General features: G+C 31.6%; 1 protein-coding gene across 1 annotated transcript; it reads right to left on the reverse strand.

The window, feature by feature from the left end:
* On the reverse strand, window positions 1–18,847 carry LOC134712216 (calmodulin-lysine N-methyltransferase-like). Its single transcript, XM_063573545.1, has 11 exons — window positions 18,649–18,847; window positions 12,705–12,874; window positions 11,754–11,815; window positions 11,020–11,080; window positions 10,564–10,618; window positions 7,865–7,928; window positions 7,351–7,417; window positions 3,981–4,055; window positions 3,510–3,573; window positions 951–1,079; window positions 1–263 (listed from the first exon to the last, which is right to left on the reverse strand). The coding sequence occupies exons 1-11, from the start codon at window positions 18,694–18,696 to the stop codon at window positions 183–185; spliced, it is 876 nt and encodes a 291-aa protein (XP_063429615.1). The 5' UTR covers window positions 18,697–18,847; the 3' UTR covers window positions 1–182.
* Window positions 18,848–18,861: the final 14 nt, after the last annotated feature.

Consider the following 18,861-nt stretch of genomic DNA (forward strand, 5'->3'; position numbering starts at 1 on the left):
GGGCCACTTGAATTTGTAAGCCAGAGCAAAGTATAAAACTTGCAGGAAAAAGATGCAAACTAAGGTCAATAATTATTTATTGCGGTAAAAAAATATTAGGACCTTGAACATTGGAAGGAATGTAAAGTGGTAAAAAAAAATATCATGTAAATATAAATATCACAAGGTAAAAGTTGAGTAGTTCATGTAAGTTTCTTTGTCAATTTCATATACAATGGATAATGTATATTCTCATCATAAAGTCCATTGGCATCTGCTTTTAACTGAAAATAATATGAAGAGAATTTGTTACAAATATAATATGTTAAGACTAATAAGAACTGAAAATTCAGATTATTTATAAAATGATTTTGGATAGTAGAAAGCAGAATTGATATTATAATACATGTAAAAATAAGAAAAATATTTGGATTTAATTAAACAGTCTTCAATAATAGACAAATGTTAGTAAAGTATGCCATACATTAATTCCAGTGTTTTTGGTAAACCCTGAAGATTTGTTTTGAACCTGTTTAGACTGAATGAGTCTAAACAGGTTGAAAAAAATTCTAAATGGTTTACCAAAGACATGCTATCAACACTATAATTCAATCATGGATACACAAAAAAATACTGATAATGACAACCATTTGTATATTTCTTTTAAAAAATTTAATTTTCAGAATGCTTTTATTATAAAATTGTGTCACCCTGACATCTTAAATTTTTAAGAAATACTGTAGAAAAACTTGTACCTATGTAGTTTATGAACAATTGTATATTTTTTATTAGGTTTAAATAAATAAATAACAAAAAAGTAACCACAAAAACACATTGTGTCTACCTTCATTTGGATGATGGTGGGCTTTTACAATCAAACATAAGCAACATTTTGCAGTAAACAATTGATTAAGAAGTTTTATTTTAATTAATGTTTCTGATTTTATCATAGACCAATTAACACATTTTACCTTGCAGTGTAAATCCCAGATAGTATCATCATAATTCTCTATCACTTCTACATTAAATACTGATTTGGCTAAAGAAACAAATTCATCAAAAGTGGTGCCTCTTTTTGGAGCAAACATTAATGATGTTCCCTGGAAATTACAAATATAAAAGTATGTAACATAAGAATTGTCTAGCTTGCTTTGTAATAAATGAAAAATAAATAAATGAATGTGTCCCCTGCCCCTGCTAACAGCTTGTTTATCATATAAAGTTATGAAGGGGCATAACTGAAAAACAGTTATAGTGACGCTACCCAAATTGGTACTTGATCTGAGTTTTGTGGTAACAACAATTGAGTATAAGTTTCATAGCATTTGCTTGAGGCAAAAAAAGAGAATGGGAACAAAAAATTCAGCATTTTTTTTTCATTTGTAAAGGGGCATAACTTTAGAACAATAAGAGTGATACCACCAAAATAAACTTACATGATCTGTATTTTGTGGTTATAAGCATTTTGTATAAGTTTCTTAAGATTAGGTTGAGGCTAACTTAATTCAGGGAATAATAATAATAATAATAATAATAAATTCTTTATTTAAAGAGGGTAAACACAGTTAGTTACAATCACTAATCTTCCCTGAGGCCCTCATATACATGTATGTAATACAAGTAAAAACAAAATGATAATAATAAGAGAAAAAAGCAAACATACAACATATAAAGACATAATAGTTCAATGTACATGTACCATGATTAAAAGATATGAAACAGTTACATATCGCATGTGGTAAATAGACCTAGTATATATATACAAATCATTAAAATCATACATTCTAAGAGTAATAGTTGCAATCATTTCAGACTGAATATTGGGACTGTCTCAAGTATTGTTTTATAATTTGTTTAAAAGAATAAGTGTTTTGCACTTTACGCATTTCATAAGGTAGTCCGTTCCATAAAACTGATCCAGAATAAGCAAAAGATTTTTTAAACAGTTCAGTTTTTGGCTTTGGAACTATCAAATTACCTTGAGTAACACCCCTTAAAGCATAAGGATTATTTACAGATATAAGTTGAAACTTTTGAATTAGGTACTGTGGTGCTTCTTTCTGCATACATTTAAATAGCAATAAATATTTGTGGTATTTGATTCTGTTTTCTACTGTCATCCAACCAAGTTTTTTAAATAAGGGGGCTGAAGGGGATAATGGGTCTGCATCAAGAATTAATCTTGCTGCTCTTTTTTGAAGTTTTAATATTCTTACTATCCCTTCATTTTTACATTCTCCCCAAATAATACAGCAGTAATCGATGAGAGGCAGAATATACCCGTTATAATATGCTTTCCTGGCATTTATATCTAAAAATTTCTTTAATTTAGAAAGAAGGTATATTCTTGATGAAATGCTAGCACAAATTTGATCAATTTGGTTTTTCCAGCTAAGCGTGCTGTCAATTTTAACACCTAATAATTTCTCACATGATGAATTTTGTAGTATTTCTGAATTTATTACTAAATTTGGTTGAAAAGATTGGGTTGATAACTTCTGACTTGTTCCAGTAACCAAACATTTAGTTTTTTTGGTATTGATGAAAAATTTTCAATGTAAAAATTGAATGGATTTGTAAAGGGCATAACTCTAGAACATTTAAAGTGACACCATCGAAATTCCCACTAGGTCTGTATCTTGTGGTTTTAAGCATCGAGTATAAATTTTATAGAATTTGGCCGAGTCAAACTTAAGTCAGAGAATGGAAACAGAAAAATCAGCATTTTTTTCTATTTTTAAAGGAGCATACCTCTAGAACAATAAAAGTGACACCCTAAAAATTCAAGCTTGCCCTGAATGTTGTAGTAATAAGCATTGTGTATAGGTTTCATATCATTTTGGTGTGGCAATCTAAAGTTAGAGAAAAGAAACCATCTTTGGATCGGACTGACTGTTAGAACGATAAACATACATTTGAACAGACAGACAGACAAGGGAAAACTTTTAAAGTAAAGCATCATAGTCTTTTAATATAGATCATGGTCATACATATGGATTTGACGTTTATAGAGACAACCTGAGAATTTTATCATGGCAAACTGTCCTAAGTCACCTGTCCTATGTCAGGAATCTGATGTACTGTAGTTGTCGTTTGTTTATGTAATTTATACTTGTTTCTCTTTTTGTATATAGATTAAACCTTTGGTTTTCCCGTTTGAATGGTTTTACACTAGTAATTTTGGGGCCCTTTATAGCTTGTTGTTCGGTGTTAGCCAAGGCTCCGTTTTGAAGGCTGTACATTGACCTATAATGGTTTACTTTTATAAATTGTTATTTGAATGGAGAGTTGTCTCATTGGCACTCACACCACATCTTCCTATATCTAATCATCAGAATTCTAAGGTTTAAGATAACCTGCATCAATTGCACTTTAAAAATCAAAACTAAACAAGTACCAAGAAGTTTTGTAAAAGGAAGCTCCAGATAGGAAAAAAAATATTTCTAAAAAGTTAGACTGTAAATTGAATGTACCAGATTGTGCATGTACATATGGATACATTTGTTGTCTCCCTTTATCTCTGTACATACCGTATCTTTCAAGAGATTAAAAACTTTTTTGATTAGATCCTCTCTTCCTTCTTCAAAAAACAAACTGAAATAAAATGATACAAATATGTGACCGCAAAAATTATGCCGTTGTTAAAAATAATGAGAAAATAATGCTGGAAAAAAAAAAAGAACTTAAGCAGTCTTAATCTTATATCTAAGGAAAACCATCACAGTTATCATATTCTTCCAACAAATAATTTTTTACAAAACACAAAGTCTCAATAGCAAATTTGATTTGACTAGAAAAGTGAGTTATCAATGATTCTATCTATTAACTGACAAGTATGTTAGTTAGATGGCTTGCTAAACAGAACATTTATCAGGAATTTGATTTAGATTGATAATCAGAGTAGTTTCAGACAAGACTTTAATGGATAGACAGTACTGCTAAAATAAATATAAGTGAAAGGCCTAGAATTTTACCAGGTTCTGTGTAATAGATTAGCTTACCAGTCAGCACACAACACAAAGTCATATTTATTTGTCAGATCTTGTTCTAACTCTCCATCTCCCCATCTAAGAACTCTGAAAATTTAAATTTAAAACTAGGTGCATATGTATATGTGACTTAGCATATATATTCAGTCTCCATAATGGTGATATTCAGATTTTTATAAAGTATGCATTGCCTGGGACTTGGTACCATAACATGTGGACTTTAAAGACCTAAGAGAAGGCAAAATTTTGAAAAAGGTAATGCCCCCGTCACACTGTCCTGATTTTTATATACGATGGACACCCGAATGCGAAAATTGTAAGTTCGTACGAAGTTGGTCCCCATCTCGTTAAAATACCCAAAACTGACCGAAGCAAGTACCATGAATAACGAAGTCTATACAATGGTGCCGAAATTATATATGATAGCAAAAGATGGACATACGAAGGTTAACCGAAGACGGGTATTTAAGCTTAATATCTCAGCCGAAGCCTACACGATGGATCATGAAAGGCTAAATGATGGATTACGAAGGCAACACGATGGATTACGATGATGGTGCGATGGCCATACAGTGTCTAAAAGACGTCGTGTACAGCTTACGATGCATTTAAATTATATGCCGAAGTCATCACGCGTTTTAAAAAAGATAAATAAAGGTAAAGAACATGTATGTACATAATACAAGTATACAAACGATCTAAAAATGTGTTCTACCTGTTTTTAACTTTTTTATGATACGAACAGAATTTCTTATAAACTTAGTTTATTATCCCCTCGCCTACTACATGTAAGCTGCGTGTAGATAAATTTGTTATGGACACTCTAGAACCAAAATGCTCAAGACTTGGTATGGTGTTACTCGTTAAGAATATCTTTAGTGCTATTGACTTTAAAGTTCAAAGGTCAAGGTCACAGTGGCAGTTGTAATACAAGGCAATACAACCCTTGTGGACACTTTAAAACCAATATGCTTCAAAAGATTTTAACCACATTTGGTATATTGTTCCTCCTGGTAATGATCTGACATTTTTTACGTTCAAGGCCAAAGGTCAAGGTCATGCAGATGGACTTGTTTTTTCTCCTTGAAATATCATAATACACAGGAAATTGGTTGCTCATTTTTTTACCTGCTGGTTCTAAAGACAATATTAAAGGTATTTCCAGTTACTGAATGTTTTGGTTGATTTCTAAATAAATAGTTTATGTATCAAATATGCATATCCAATTTACCATTTTCTGCATGTGTCATATACAAATATAGTGGCCATATTTGTCCCCAATATGTTACATACGAGGGGATGCCACGTTTGGCATCGCCTTGTTTGAACAGTAAAATGTGTGCACTAGTCTGAATAATCGCCCATAATTATGCCCATGTTTACTGATCTATCTTAAAGGTAAGGTGATGTTGTTGATCCCTTTTATTCAAAAAGAGCTCTTTCCAGGAGAATATTATAATAATATAGACAAAAAGAAGGATGTGGGGAAAGCAACAAATGCGGCAAAATATGACATATAGAAAACAAAATGGTTATGGAGTAAACATTCGTGTGACAAAAACTCAGACGTTACATAAAAAATCAGAATAATGAAGAAAAAGTCGGTTTCCCTATATACGTGTACCTGCAGTGTTGGTGTACGATTGAGGCGCGTTTATGATTTTCATTATGTTACTTGTTATGAAAAATTGACAAAAAATAATATTTTACTTGTAAAAGTAAATCCTGAGCCTGTAATAGCTGCTATTCTTGTTCCATTTGAATTAATAGAATCAACGCTGTCACCTTTCTTGTTCTCATAGAATCATATGATATGAGCTCCATGTTTTGTGAACGTCTTTCTTAACTGTCGTATTAGACTGACCAGCACATGGCACTTAAAATGTATTTTAGCGCAAACATTAACTTACATTTAGCTGGATTTATTGCCATCGTACTTCCATCTTGTGGCCTTCGTACTTCCATCTTGTGGCCTTCGTACTTCCATCTTGTGGCATTCGTACTTTTATTTGATGGCAACACGACGGGATTACGAGGTCTTCACGAAGTCGTGTTGCCATCGTAAGACCTTCGGGTAGCTTCGTGATTCATTCGTGTAGACATCGTAGTGTCAAAACTGTCTGATGGAAAGGATGGAAACATGAATGCAATACGATGTTTAAAGATGCATTCCCGGTGACATTACGATGGTAAGGATGGTGATACGAACTCAATACGAACCCTTAACATCGGACGCACCTTCAGGGATTTTTTAACATGTTAAAAAACTCAGAACCATTCCCGAAGTTGTCCCCGAAGGCTTGAAAAAGTGGCCGATGGTTAAAGATGGTTAAAGATGGCACTATGAAGAGCCCGATCTGGATACGATCAGTCCCAATTTTGAAATTTTCTGTAATCATGTTGTCATCGGCGTTAAAATCGGGACAGTGTGACGTGGGCATAAAGGAAAATGTAAGATAAGAGCAATTATTTGATCCTTGAAATAGCAAGTAAACTTATTAAAGCCTTTCATAATTATGTTAATTTTATTGATAAATCTTGAAACTTAAGAGCAGAAAGGTTTATTGTGGTGTAAGTGTGATGCCATGAACATGTCTATATTCATATATCAATATTTGAACTTAAATGGCCATTTCTTTCATAGGTATTTTTTAGTCAGATTAAAAATGAGATGAATTTATGTTTGTAATATCTTTGAAAAATACATTCTGTATACATTGGGTATAGTTCTTGCAAATAGTAATTACAAGTTTTCAAAATGAGGTTAATTTGGCAGCTTTTGATGTTTTGTCTCATATAGTTGAATCTGTCATGTGACTTCCATCTCCACATGACTAAAATGTAGGCATCTTCACTTCCAGCGCATGTTGATCAAATTGGTGAAAAGTGTTATATTTAATAATGCACAAAATATTTTGGGAATGAAAATAAAATAAGGTTGTCATCCTCCCTCAGTCTTAGGGGAATCAAGATTATGGATCATAAATTACATTGTATAATAAAAGTGCTGAAAACTTTTAATTGAGCAGGGATACAGACGCGCCTTCTATCTGGTAAATGACATCATAAAGGCCTGCAAAATTGATTATCTTTTCCAGTGAAAGACATGATTCCAGAAACGATGAATATTATGAGTTTTTGCTTGTTGTGAAAAAAACTATGCCTAGATCCGGTCATGGGAGAATAACTCATTTAAAATGATCTTCTCTTGGCAATCTCTTACCAATAGCACCTTTTCAAGAAATGAAGTATAATTTTCCAATATTTCTTACAAAATGTTGTTTTAGAAGGAACCACTCTCAATAAAAGAATTTTCAATGTAAACTCATTCTTTAAAAGGACTTTAGGGTAGTTTCTTCTCCGACCAAAACTGGCAATTTACCTTGTGTCACAATCTTCAACTTTAAAACTAACTTTATTCTCTTTGTTTTCAATAATTTTACTTAAATCTGTAAATGAAAAGAATGCATGTTAGATCTTTAATATACAAGACGGTTTGTTTGTAGCACATGGACACTTAAGAAATAATCATTGCAGATGTAGATTTGCTTTATTTAACAATGGGTTGTGCATTTATTTTGGATTATTTTATCCCTAGCAATAGCTATTTGTATAAACCAAATTTGATGTTTAAATATCAGAGTTTAAACACTTCTAATCTTAAACTCTTTATTGCTGGGAAGCAGTTCTACTTCCCATGAAGGGAGACTACCAATTTCAAGTACTAATTTTAGAGCAATTCTGCAAATGAGTTTCTGGAGAGGGCTATAGCTGATGATGATACCAGCTTTGATGCTATTTACTCAAAAGGTAGTACAATGTACTCAAAAACATAAACTTAAACAGAACTTAAACAAATCTTGATTGTGCTCTAAGGTATAATTGACAAATCTTACTTGAAACAGAATCTTCATTTCCATCGGTAACTAAAATATTATTTGCCTCTGACAGCATACACATCTACAAAAATAGAAAATAAAATCTTACATATTGGTGATTTATTGTAATTCACAGTTTGATAGTTTTATTTGATTTCATGTTTGAAACTATTAATGCTTCTGTGAATTCATTATTAATCATTGGATACCAATTGGATTTCATTGGTACAGCAGGACCACAAATAAAAATTACAAAAGTTTAAAATATGCAAGAAAATTCAAGTTTTCCCTTATGAACGAAAAATTGGTACCTGTAAAAAATAATTGTGTTTAATAACTCTGTAAGCAAGTGTTTTCTTATAAGTATAATTGTTGTCATTGTCTCAAAAATAAAGTGTTGAATAAATCTTAATCATGTTTTGGATAGGGTATTGTTAAAAATAATAATAATCCTTTCTAAATAAAGTGGTATTTTGTCAACGTTTTATTTTGTGTTGAATAACTCTTAATCATGTTTTAGTTAGTGTATTGCTATAACTTTGTTTCATTGACTTGTTTCAAAATGAAGTGAGATTCTGACTATGTTTTTTTCTGTGTGTTGAATAAATTTTATCATGTTTTGGTTATAATAGTGGACTGCTATATTTTGGTTAATTTTATTGCTTCGTTGTTTCAGATCAAAGGGACCAAGCTGTTAAAAACAATTATCTTTTGTGTTTTTCCTTTAAAATATTCAATGTTTTACTCATACCAAGCTATAAATACATTCAGTATTTACACCAAAGCAATTTAAAACAACAATCATGATTTTCCAATTATTCAACTTGAATTTGAATTAAAATAGGGCGATAATGAGTAGAGTGCGAACGGACCTTGGGTGCGAATGTGCGAGCTGCGAACATGTAGGGTGTGAAAGTGTATTGGGCGCGAACAGACCTGATACCACAGTCTGAACCCCCTTCTCCCACAAAATATTAAGTAAATAATCTTTTTGTTACTGTTATCAAAGGCCTAATGAAACTCAGGTAATTTCAAACAATTGTCAAAGAATTCTAGTCAAACCGGCACCTGGTTAAATTGGCACCTGGACAAATCAGCACCTGGTTAAATCGACACCTGATATAGTCAATTCGTCACCCATGTTAAATATATATTTTTAACAGTATTTTCAGCAAAAAGAGTAAGTATAAGAAAGGGGTTGCCAGAATTTTTTTCAGTATTTAAGCAAAAAGAGTTAAATACTCACTTTCACATTTTTGGGTGTGCATGCACATTTTGTATATATTTATTTTTCTCAACTAAATGACTTTATTGGTGTATTTTTAATGATATATATATGAGTAGTCCAAATAATTATTACGTCTGGCAAGGCTTTTTAAATTTTATTCTGGGACACCTTCCTATGACCGCAAGGCTATGTTAATTTTTTTCTGGGACGCCAAGAAAAGAAAAAAAATATCCTTGCCAGACGTCATAATTATTTGGACTAATACATGAGATATTGGATATTTTTATGCATTATTTTAACCAGTTGAGCATTTTACAGGATTGTTGGTTTAATGCTGTTTAAACTTTACTGGAAAAAAACACCTTAAATTTGCTTATTGTTTGGCATGAAAGTTTGATTTATTGAAAGGGACTCATAGTTTTCCATTTTATTTTAATAATTGTCTAATTGTTAAAACAACAGTTGGGTAAGGGCTTCGTTGTTTACCTTTATACACAACAACATATTCACTATGTACTTGGTAACAGTTATTAATTAATTGAATAGAAAATAATATAACAAATATTATTGGATGCAGAATTGACGTCAAATAGGTGCCGATTTGACTAGATGCCAATTTAACCAGGTGCCGACTTGACTTGTACGTTTCAATTCCTCTGCGAGCGTTAGCGGTATTTTCTTGAGAAAACCTATTTTCCATCATACTTTGAAAGTAAAACAGTTCCATCCTTTTGTAAAACAGTCTTTAATATACCTATCACATTAATGTTTGAAGGGTCTTAAGCTTATTCAAACCATATAAGTCGGTATGAAACACCAAAACGGAATGAACAATAACCGATTACGTTTTGTAGTTTACAAATTCTAAACTGGTTCCCGTCAAACTACAACATTTTGTTCGAGTGTAGTGGAATGCAAGCAGGAACCAGTTTGTTTGTATAGTAAATTATGAAACCGAGTGTAAACTGGTTCCTGGCTGATAACTACACAATGTTCATGCATAATGATAACACAAGCAGATTCCAGTTTGTATGGAAAATAGTAAATACAAAACCAAGAACGGTAGGCAGAGAAATGTTATGAAGTTCAGGTCGGCAGTAATGGAACAATGACTGCGTCATTTTCCAAAAAATCAAAAAAATAAATGAGTAAAGAAGTAAGAATATACAATACTTCAACAATTGTAATAAAAAATTGCCATTTTCAAAGGTTGAATGTTTAATTATAGACAGCCCTCATAGTACATTCCGTAGTCTAATATAATTAGAGACAAATGACTGAAGTGTTGAAACATAGTTACAAAACTGCTAAACAAACAATTTTACATTGTTCTAATCTTGTACCTGCTAGTAGTCGGTACTTTATCTCTACATGTTTGATAATCAAAATAATTTTAATATACAAAATTGTTGAAATCAAATGATTTTTTTCTCTAAATTGAAGATGCAAGCTTTGCAATATAATACTATTATTAAACCTTCCTACTTACAGCAATACCAGCAAGACAGGTCATTCCTCCTCCAAGTTCACATACATGACAGTTTCTATAAGAAAAAAATAAGTTATTGAAATCTTCTTGCAATCACTAAACCATTCATTTGGTATCAATTTGGTCCTTTATATGTTTACAGAATTAAAACAAGCAAGGTTAAATAACTATGTATATTTCACATGTGAAATTATCAGTTTTCATTTAACTGGGAAATCAATGTAATTCATTGCAACCAATGTAATAAATATGTTTCTTTATGTCTAGATTTCTTTTTTCTATTTAAAGCTTTAGTACTATTTGTTTAATTTGAAACAGAAACTTGTTAAGCTATGTTAACAAAACTAACTTTTTGTATAAATTTACTGTACAGATCCAACACAAAGACTTAATTTTTTCTCTTATATATAGTTAAACTTATGCTCATCTTTGATCATTTTCAGAATTAAAACTTACTTGAACTGCTCTATATTTTTCACGCAATAATAAGCCATTATTTCTTCTGATGGCCATACACCTGAAAAGTATAATAGTATTTTAATAAATGTATAGTTGATTGTATGTAATAAAATACTGTTTTATAAAATCAAATTTATGGTGAAGGTGTCCATGGTACACAGAAGATGTCTCTGCTTGACTAAAGTGTTATAAAGGGACATAACTCAGGAAAGGTAAAAATGACACTAATCAAATTGTACTTCATCTGAGTTTTGTGGGAAAGAGCATTGTGCATATGTTGCATTACATTTGGTTGAAGCAAACTTAAGTAAGAGAACAGAATCAAGAAAATCAGATTTTTTTTCAATTTGTAAAGGTGCATAATTCTAGAATGGTAAAAGTTACACAAAAAAATGGTAGCCATTTAGTTGATGAACTAAAATGAAATTCTCAAAGAAACATTTTTTTCCCCAAGAGAATCAATCTGTTATTTTGGTTTCAATTGGTTAAGTGGAATAAGAGAGGACACTTTACCCTAGGGCCATTTGTTTAAAAATAAAAACTTTCAAAGAACTCCCATTTTCATGTATCCATATTTTAGCACTACAATTAAAAAAATTGATTTGTAAGTTCTGAAATTTATAAGACTGGTACTATTCAATTGAAAGCTTAAATTTCATTTAATATGTATCTTAAATCAATTTTGTGATTGTATAAAAATTTTCACATTAACTAACTACATGACTACTTACAAACATTTCCAGTGTTGTTAAAACCCAACAATGTGTCTGCATTTATTGTTCCAGGAAGATGTCTACAAACAGAAAAGATGTAAAATAAATGTTTGGAAATCACACCACAATATCTTAAATAAAACTATCCTCAAATAACGTCAATATTGTAAAACCTGTATTTTAAACTTGAAAAGCTAAGTCTAGTAAAATATAGTAAGTCATAAAATTAACAACTAGAATGAAGGGGAAAAAAGAGAATGAATAATAACCCTATGTATATTCTCTCCTATTTTTTTTAATCTAATTATGTTGCACTATCATCATGATGAAGACATTGGTTTCCTTTTTTGAATTGTTTAAAATTTAGAAATGCCAGTATTGCTTAAAGTTTACTTTACAGTACAGGTTTTTATCATTGTTGAAGGTGGTAGGTAACCTTTGCTAGTAGTTCCTTTAGTTGTTTACATCTGCACCATTAAGCCTAAGGTGGATAGTTGTGACATTGGCAATCATATGACATCTACTTATTTTCATATCCTTTATAGAAATTTCCTCTACTTACTATCTTAATGGGAAATTATTCAATTTTCTATCTTATACATTTAGTACATCTCCTTTTAACAGTTCTCTTAAACAAAATTCTTCATTGAATTCAATGCACTATCATACAAAGACTTTTTTTCTTTAGACTGTCTTACACAGATCTTTTTTGTCTTTTTACACAAACCTTTCTTCTTCATGCTATATTACACAAATCTTTTTTCTTTAAGCTATCTTCTACAGAAAAAGATCATTTACATCTAAGTTTGAAGGCACTACCTTAATATCAGTGTAGTAATATTTACCTGATACATGTAGACAAGATAAGTACCGGCCAGTAAAACAAAAATCTAACCATCAGCAAAAATTTGACATACAAATATACTAAGTTATAGAAACTGATGAAACTCTTATACAATTTGTACAAACCTTATATTCATTTGTAAATCCTGTTGGTAAGGACATGTATATCTATACCACACAGCACCTTTGAAACCCTCCACTTCTTGTACAGTTGTATTTAACAATCCATATCCACTGAACCTTCTGACAGATGCTGAATGTTTACATGTATCAGATGATTGTCTCCCACTTAAAGCCTGCGATGGAAGAAATAAGACATTGGAATTGTAAAACTGCATCTTTTGTTTGGCTAGCTGAAAAGTCTAACCATAATGTTGTGTATTTTTATTCCGATTTCAATTTTATTTTATTTTATAGAGTCTTGTCTTAAATTGCACATATGTAACTGTCATCATAATAGCATTATCATACACACAAAAAATATATTCACTGTGCATTCTAATCTTTGTACCTTTAGCATGTTTAGGTATTTCTCTTTGTTTATTTTTACATCTTCTGAAGGAACGAACAAAATGCCCACCAATTTATCTTTCTGATATGCAAAATAAATTTAACTTTTATATATCTAGTGGATGCCAGGCATTAAAACTTTCCAAACTGCACAGGTATGTCTCTAAACCATCATGTGACCATGTACACAGATCTAGAGTTTTTTTAAATAATTATGACGTTCAAATAATTATGACGTCTTGCAAGGCTATTTTATTTTCTTATGGGACCCCTTACTGTCAGAGGAAATCGTCCCAGAAAAAAAACAAAATAGCCTTAACCCTCTTGCTGCCGAGTTTTTTTCTTGTTTTGTCGCGCCAAATTTGCCTTTACGTTCCATGATTGTGACGTTGCAAAAGTTGTGCTTCTGAGAAGAACGGCGTTATCCCGCCGTCTGTAACTTTTCCCGCGTTAATGTATCCGTTTTACGGATAAGTGATTATTCATATAAATTAAGTCATGTTAATAACGAGATATATTGCAAACTTTCATTTAATATTGATTAAAAATGCATAACTGAAATTACCTGTAAGATGGAAGTTTTTTTTTGAAAAAAAGACAGACAATTTAACTAATTACAAGAAAGCTTTAATTGGTTTTCATAAAGCAAGTTAAATGTATACTATACAAATACTGCTACACATCTGTTGTTATTATTTATGTATTTATGTTAAAAATATAGTACAAAAACAAAAATAAGTTATCATGATATTTTGTAATGAATAAAAATCTAGAAAAACGTAATTCAATTGTTAACTGTTCTTATTATAACTGAAATACAATATCACTGTCACGTTAAAACGATACTAATACATTATGTATTTATTCCTCGTAATGTATCACCGAATGGTATCGCCTAAAATGTCCTAAGCACAATCCAACCATACAAGTTGGACACCATGTCCTGACACGAGCATCACACACACGACATTTCTTCCTTCTGCCGCCAGCGACTCTCTCTATAAAATGTCTGCCATGAAGTCGCGCCGGAGGGTTTTGTGGCGGTCTGCCTATTCTGCGTTCGTTATGAACAACCTGAACTTGAACTAATGATCTACATATTTCCGTGACGAAGTCTAGCCTTTTCATTTTTCTGAGGATATTTCTATTTCTTTTATAGCAAATGTAGGCGTTCACTGTAATAAATTGAAAGAGAATGCAAATTATCCATCCGGAGATTTTACTTCTACATTTATAGCCGAATATATATATATGATCTATAAAGAAGTATAAGCTTTTTAACCACAGTCAGATTTTTATGTTCTATTTTAAACCGTGTAAGATCTCGACATATTCAGACTTTGCATTTAAGATATAAATGTATTCGGAAATTTTCTGTTTCTTAAATCTGTGCAAAAAAATTAAAGTCCGTAATAAACGTGAATAATGTATTCTGTATTATTGATATTATATGTAAGACTTGTTAATGCGATATACCAAGTACAAAATCACGTGTGTTGTAGATTGACTAGGGCTGTCCCATGGATTGGTACCTCACGGTACTCTAAATCGATAAGATTGGGACCATTTGCAATTATTAGAGAACATAATACACTAGGTTGTTATGCGTTTTTTTGTAGGAAAACTTTATTAACACTTCAAGGGTATTAAACGAGGTTATTTGAGGCAGTCATTGAAAAACAAAATCATACACTGACCTTCTGCTGTTGCCAGTAAATTGATAAGAACCTTTTTCCACATTTTCAAAGATCTTATATCAGGAGTATATTCTGATATGAGTTGATCACCAAGATCGACACCTCCCATTGTTCTGTTATAAAGAGAGACAACTTGTGGCACTTCATTTTCTTGTCCTCTGCTATTTGCATGATTTTCCATTCTATAACACAAAAGTTATACCGATCTTGAATGAGTTATCAATAAGTCAAAAATGGATTACAAAAAATATGTGCTACATGTATGCGATGGACGTGTGTAGATTTTGTCAACTTCATTTGTATTTTCTCTTTTTTTTTATCATTAATTAAAAGAAAATGATATATATCTCACAGACAAAAAAAAAGATATAGTCTCATGATATTATTTCTGTAATACGTTATCAAAATATTGTAGATCAATAGACCTAAGAAAGTGATAGTACTTCATTTTGTATGTAAGAGATATTTCGGTATATATAGAAGCTGACCTGGGTAATGCAAGTGTACTAAGAAGATTAACTGCTCTGCGGTCTGACCAATGTACAGCAATGAGAGATCCTTGAATTAATACTTTTGTACTTCCTTTTGGCAGTTTAAGGTTGCGATATGATCTCGGCATTCCCCGTCTCCTTACACACACAGTTCCAGTTGAGTATGTATTCATATTTAATAAATCATGGCAAAGCGTTGGGCTTGTAAAGAAACTGTCAAAGGTTACGTGGTGGTGTTTTTCCAAATGTGGCTGCACCAAAGTCATAACTGTATGATAACCAAGGCCGTTTGGGTATTGCACTACATTCTGTCGCTACAAATGATTATTTTAGTTTCTGCTTAGGTTCTTTATATTATAAAGAGAACATAAAAGAAAATACATATATATTATATATATAAGGTACAAACGTAAGCCGTTGGTGTGGTCATTTTAAGTAGGACTAAATTATTCGAGTATATAACGAGACGAATACTTATTTTAAAAAAAAGTTAACAACAGCTTAAAAAAATATACAGATGACAGTCACTGAAAACTTTTCTTTCAAAAGATATAACATTTAATTACATCTAATTACTTAGTGAACATTAAACATACTTCATGCACGATTCCTACAGTTATTATAGTACAAGTATTACAAATTGTAAGTTAATAATTTCTTTTATTTTTTTATGTTTTATTTGTAGTTTTTTGTTTTTTTGGTGTAATCTTTTAGTTTCTGGTTTGCGATTACTTTATTAATATTTTCGCCTATTCTTTCTGCAGACTCAGCTATCAACTTTACAGTTCGACTGGAACTTAAAGTATTTTTTTATAAATACAACAAATGCACTAACATTTTCAAGTTTTTCGATTCATTTAATATTTGTACCTGTCTGCCTTTGTACACCACAATTTGATGGGTGTAACCGGTGTCAGATTCCGAAAGAGTCCACAGCTTAATGCCCCACCGATGTGCCTTTTTGTTGGCCATATATTGAACCATATGGTGACGACCTTTAAACCCAACCATCCTTTCGTCCACTGTTATATCTCTTGCTAATCTAAACATAGAGATATACAGTAACGGATACACACATAATAAAAGAAAATGTAAGCGTATTTGAAAACAATTTTATAGAGTGTTTTGCCATAAATTGTAATCTTTGTTGTAACCATGAAAACAAATATTTTGTTTTAGTTTAAATGTTAAAGGTTACTTTTTAATTCTTAATAAAAAAAATAAAAAAGAAGATGTGGTATGATTACCAATGAGACAACTCTTCACAAGAGACCAAAATGATACAGAATTCAGAAGTACATTTTAAAAGTACATTACAGCTGTTTCCATTATAACAATCTAGGACAAATGAGTCAAGTTAGAGTATGATTGAAAGCGGAGAGTTGTAGTTATCATCCAGGTTTAAAAATCAATAGTAAATTTTAATTTAAATCTATATTCATATATAACATGTATAATACTGTATCTTGAGAACCAAAATGTGCATAGACATGATGATTGTATTTGTACTTCCAAGTATATCTAAAATCATTTTTTTTCCTAAATGCTTCTTTTTTTTAAATTTGAATAATTATAGATTATAAAACATTTAATAATGATAAGTCACCTGTAATTTCTTGAAAATCCTTGGTTACATAAGTTTACCATTTCTGTTAACTTTCCGGCGGGGTCATAATCAGGGTGGTCTCTGGCCGGATTTTGTTCATTATCATTTGCATGCAAGAATTTTAGTATCAATTGAAATCTATTACGACTCATTGCATTAGCAAATGAAGGGGTACTTAAAAGACAGTTGGTACTCCAATATGATTCTATGCTTGGTTTTTGTATTATGCCCATGAGAAGCAATAGGCCAATAAATGTTCTCATTTCTGCTAAAGTAACATCGATCCACTGTCTGCTTCTTGAATTCGGTGGCAGGTCCTGAACAGGGTGTTGCTGGAAAAATTGTGCTGCATATCTGTTAGTTTCATTGGTTAACAATTCAAATAAACTTGTTTCACCATTAGATAACTGATTTTCAAAATAATCTATAGGTTGGGGGTTTATGAGATTTCTATTGATTGGACCAACAGGACCATCTGTGATAAAGTCATTGATGTGATCTCTTACATAATTTTGCTGGTCAAAAACAGGAATCCAGGGACCTCGTCCGCCCTCGGGAAACTGCAAGTCATCGTCATCACTGGACACTTCTTCGTCATCCGTTAAAATTTCTCCGTCGATGTCCGAACTGCTGTCTTCTGACCCAGACGCCATGATTGAAGGATGATGACGTCATATATTATAATGACGTCATTATAGTTTTTTCGGGAAACCTTTTGAGCCCATCAGAAATCCAGATAATATTTATTTAGTTTAAATGTTATATTCTTTTGATTTAAATAACTAGTTGGATATGAAACTGAGACAGACTGTACCAAAAAGGATAACCAACATCACAAGTGGATTCAAATGGCTTGACTGGGACTTACCCTAATATATATTATTTATCATTACTTTTATTCATTCAGACGTCACGCATGTGAATTAATCAGTGCTTTTATATAAATCATGTTTGTATTATGAATAGGTTACTCGTAAGCAAGAGGGAAAACATGCACTGCAATAGATATTTTCGAAATAAAATAACAACAGAGTAATATATTAAAATTATATTAAAAATATATAAACGATCACTTTATTCCATAAGTTCAGCATACAAATAATTAATTTCTGTTTATGTCTTCGCTCATTTTCTTCTGAACAATTGTTCCAAGTACCAAAAACTAACTTTGCTGTAGTTTACTTCATTCCCGCCATAATTATCTTTTCCCGCCGTCTTTGGACGTCTTAGGTGCCCGTCTATATTGTGACGTTAACAATAGACCATTGACGTTCTACACAATCAACAAGTTTTGTGTGTAGAAGCCATAAATGTCCCTTTGGCAGCAAGAGGGTTAAAAGACGTCATAATTATTTGGACTATACATATGGTAGTTTTAGAGGTTCAAATACGGTCATACATGTCATATTTATCCAGCATTTGTCCTGATGAACCTTAAAAACTTTTGTGTAATATGTGTACTAGACTTTATATATATGATTCCTTTGATGATTTAAAATTAAGTAATTATAAATATAGTCCGGGATTACTCTGACGTCCAACGGCTGTTTTGCCTGACAAGCTGAGGCTGTGGGACCACCATGACCACGTCCCCAGTTTGTCTGGCAAAACAGCTGTTGGACATCAGAGTAATCTATCATAAATAATGTGTAGTAAAGAAGAATTGATTTTGTGTTATGATTTAATATATTCAAAGAGGTGTAATTGAAGTTTCTATCATGTCAGTTTATCATGTATTCATTATGTATTTTCGAAATAAATTTCACCTCTTTTAAAATTTGCCATCTCTGTCTAGCTCTTTCCTTTCTATTCATGTTTAAACACAACTAGTACTGCACTGGTTCTGTCAAATCGATTACATTACATTCACACAGCACCTGTTAGTGTTAACTGCATAATTACCTCCCCTTTTCAAAACAAATGGAGACTTTATTTCAGAGTAATATCTGAGACTACTATAACAGTAGTCTCAGGTAATA

Source organism: Mytilus trossulus, chromosome 3 (genome assembly GCF_036588685.1).
Source record: "Mytilus trossulus isolate FHL-02 chromosome 3, PNRI_Mtr1.1.1.hap1, whole genome shotgun sequence".
In the NCBI taxonomy this organism is placed as follows: domain Eukaryota; kingdom Metazoa; phylum Mollusca; class Bivalvia; order Mytilida; family Mytilidae; genus Mytilus; species Mytilus trossulus.

What these genes read in the sequence shown, in the direction of transcription:
- LOC134712216 (XM_063573545.1), bottom strand. Translation starts at nt 18,696, where the DNA reads ATGAATAGAAAGGAAAGAGCTAGACAGAGATGGCAAATTTTAAAAGAG. An exon ending in TTAATCTCTTGAAAGATACG is followed by an intron (nt 1,080 to 3,509) that starts GTATGTACAGAG and finishes TGTAATTTCCAG; the next exon opens with GGAACATCATTAATGTTTGC. An exon ending in TCTGGGATTTACACTGCAAG is followed by an intron (nt 264 to 950) that starts GTAAAATGTGTT and finishes TATTATTTTCAG; the next exon opens with TTAAAAGCAGATGCCAATGG.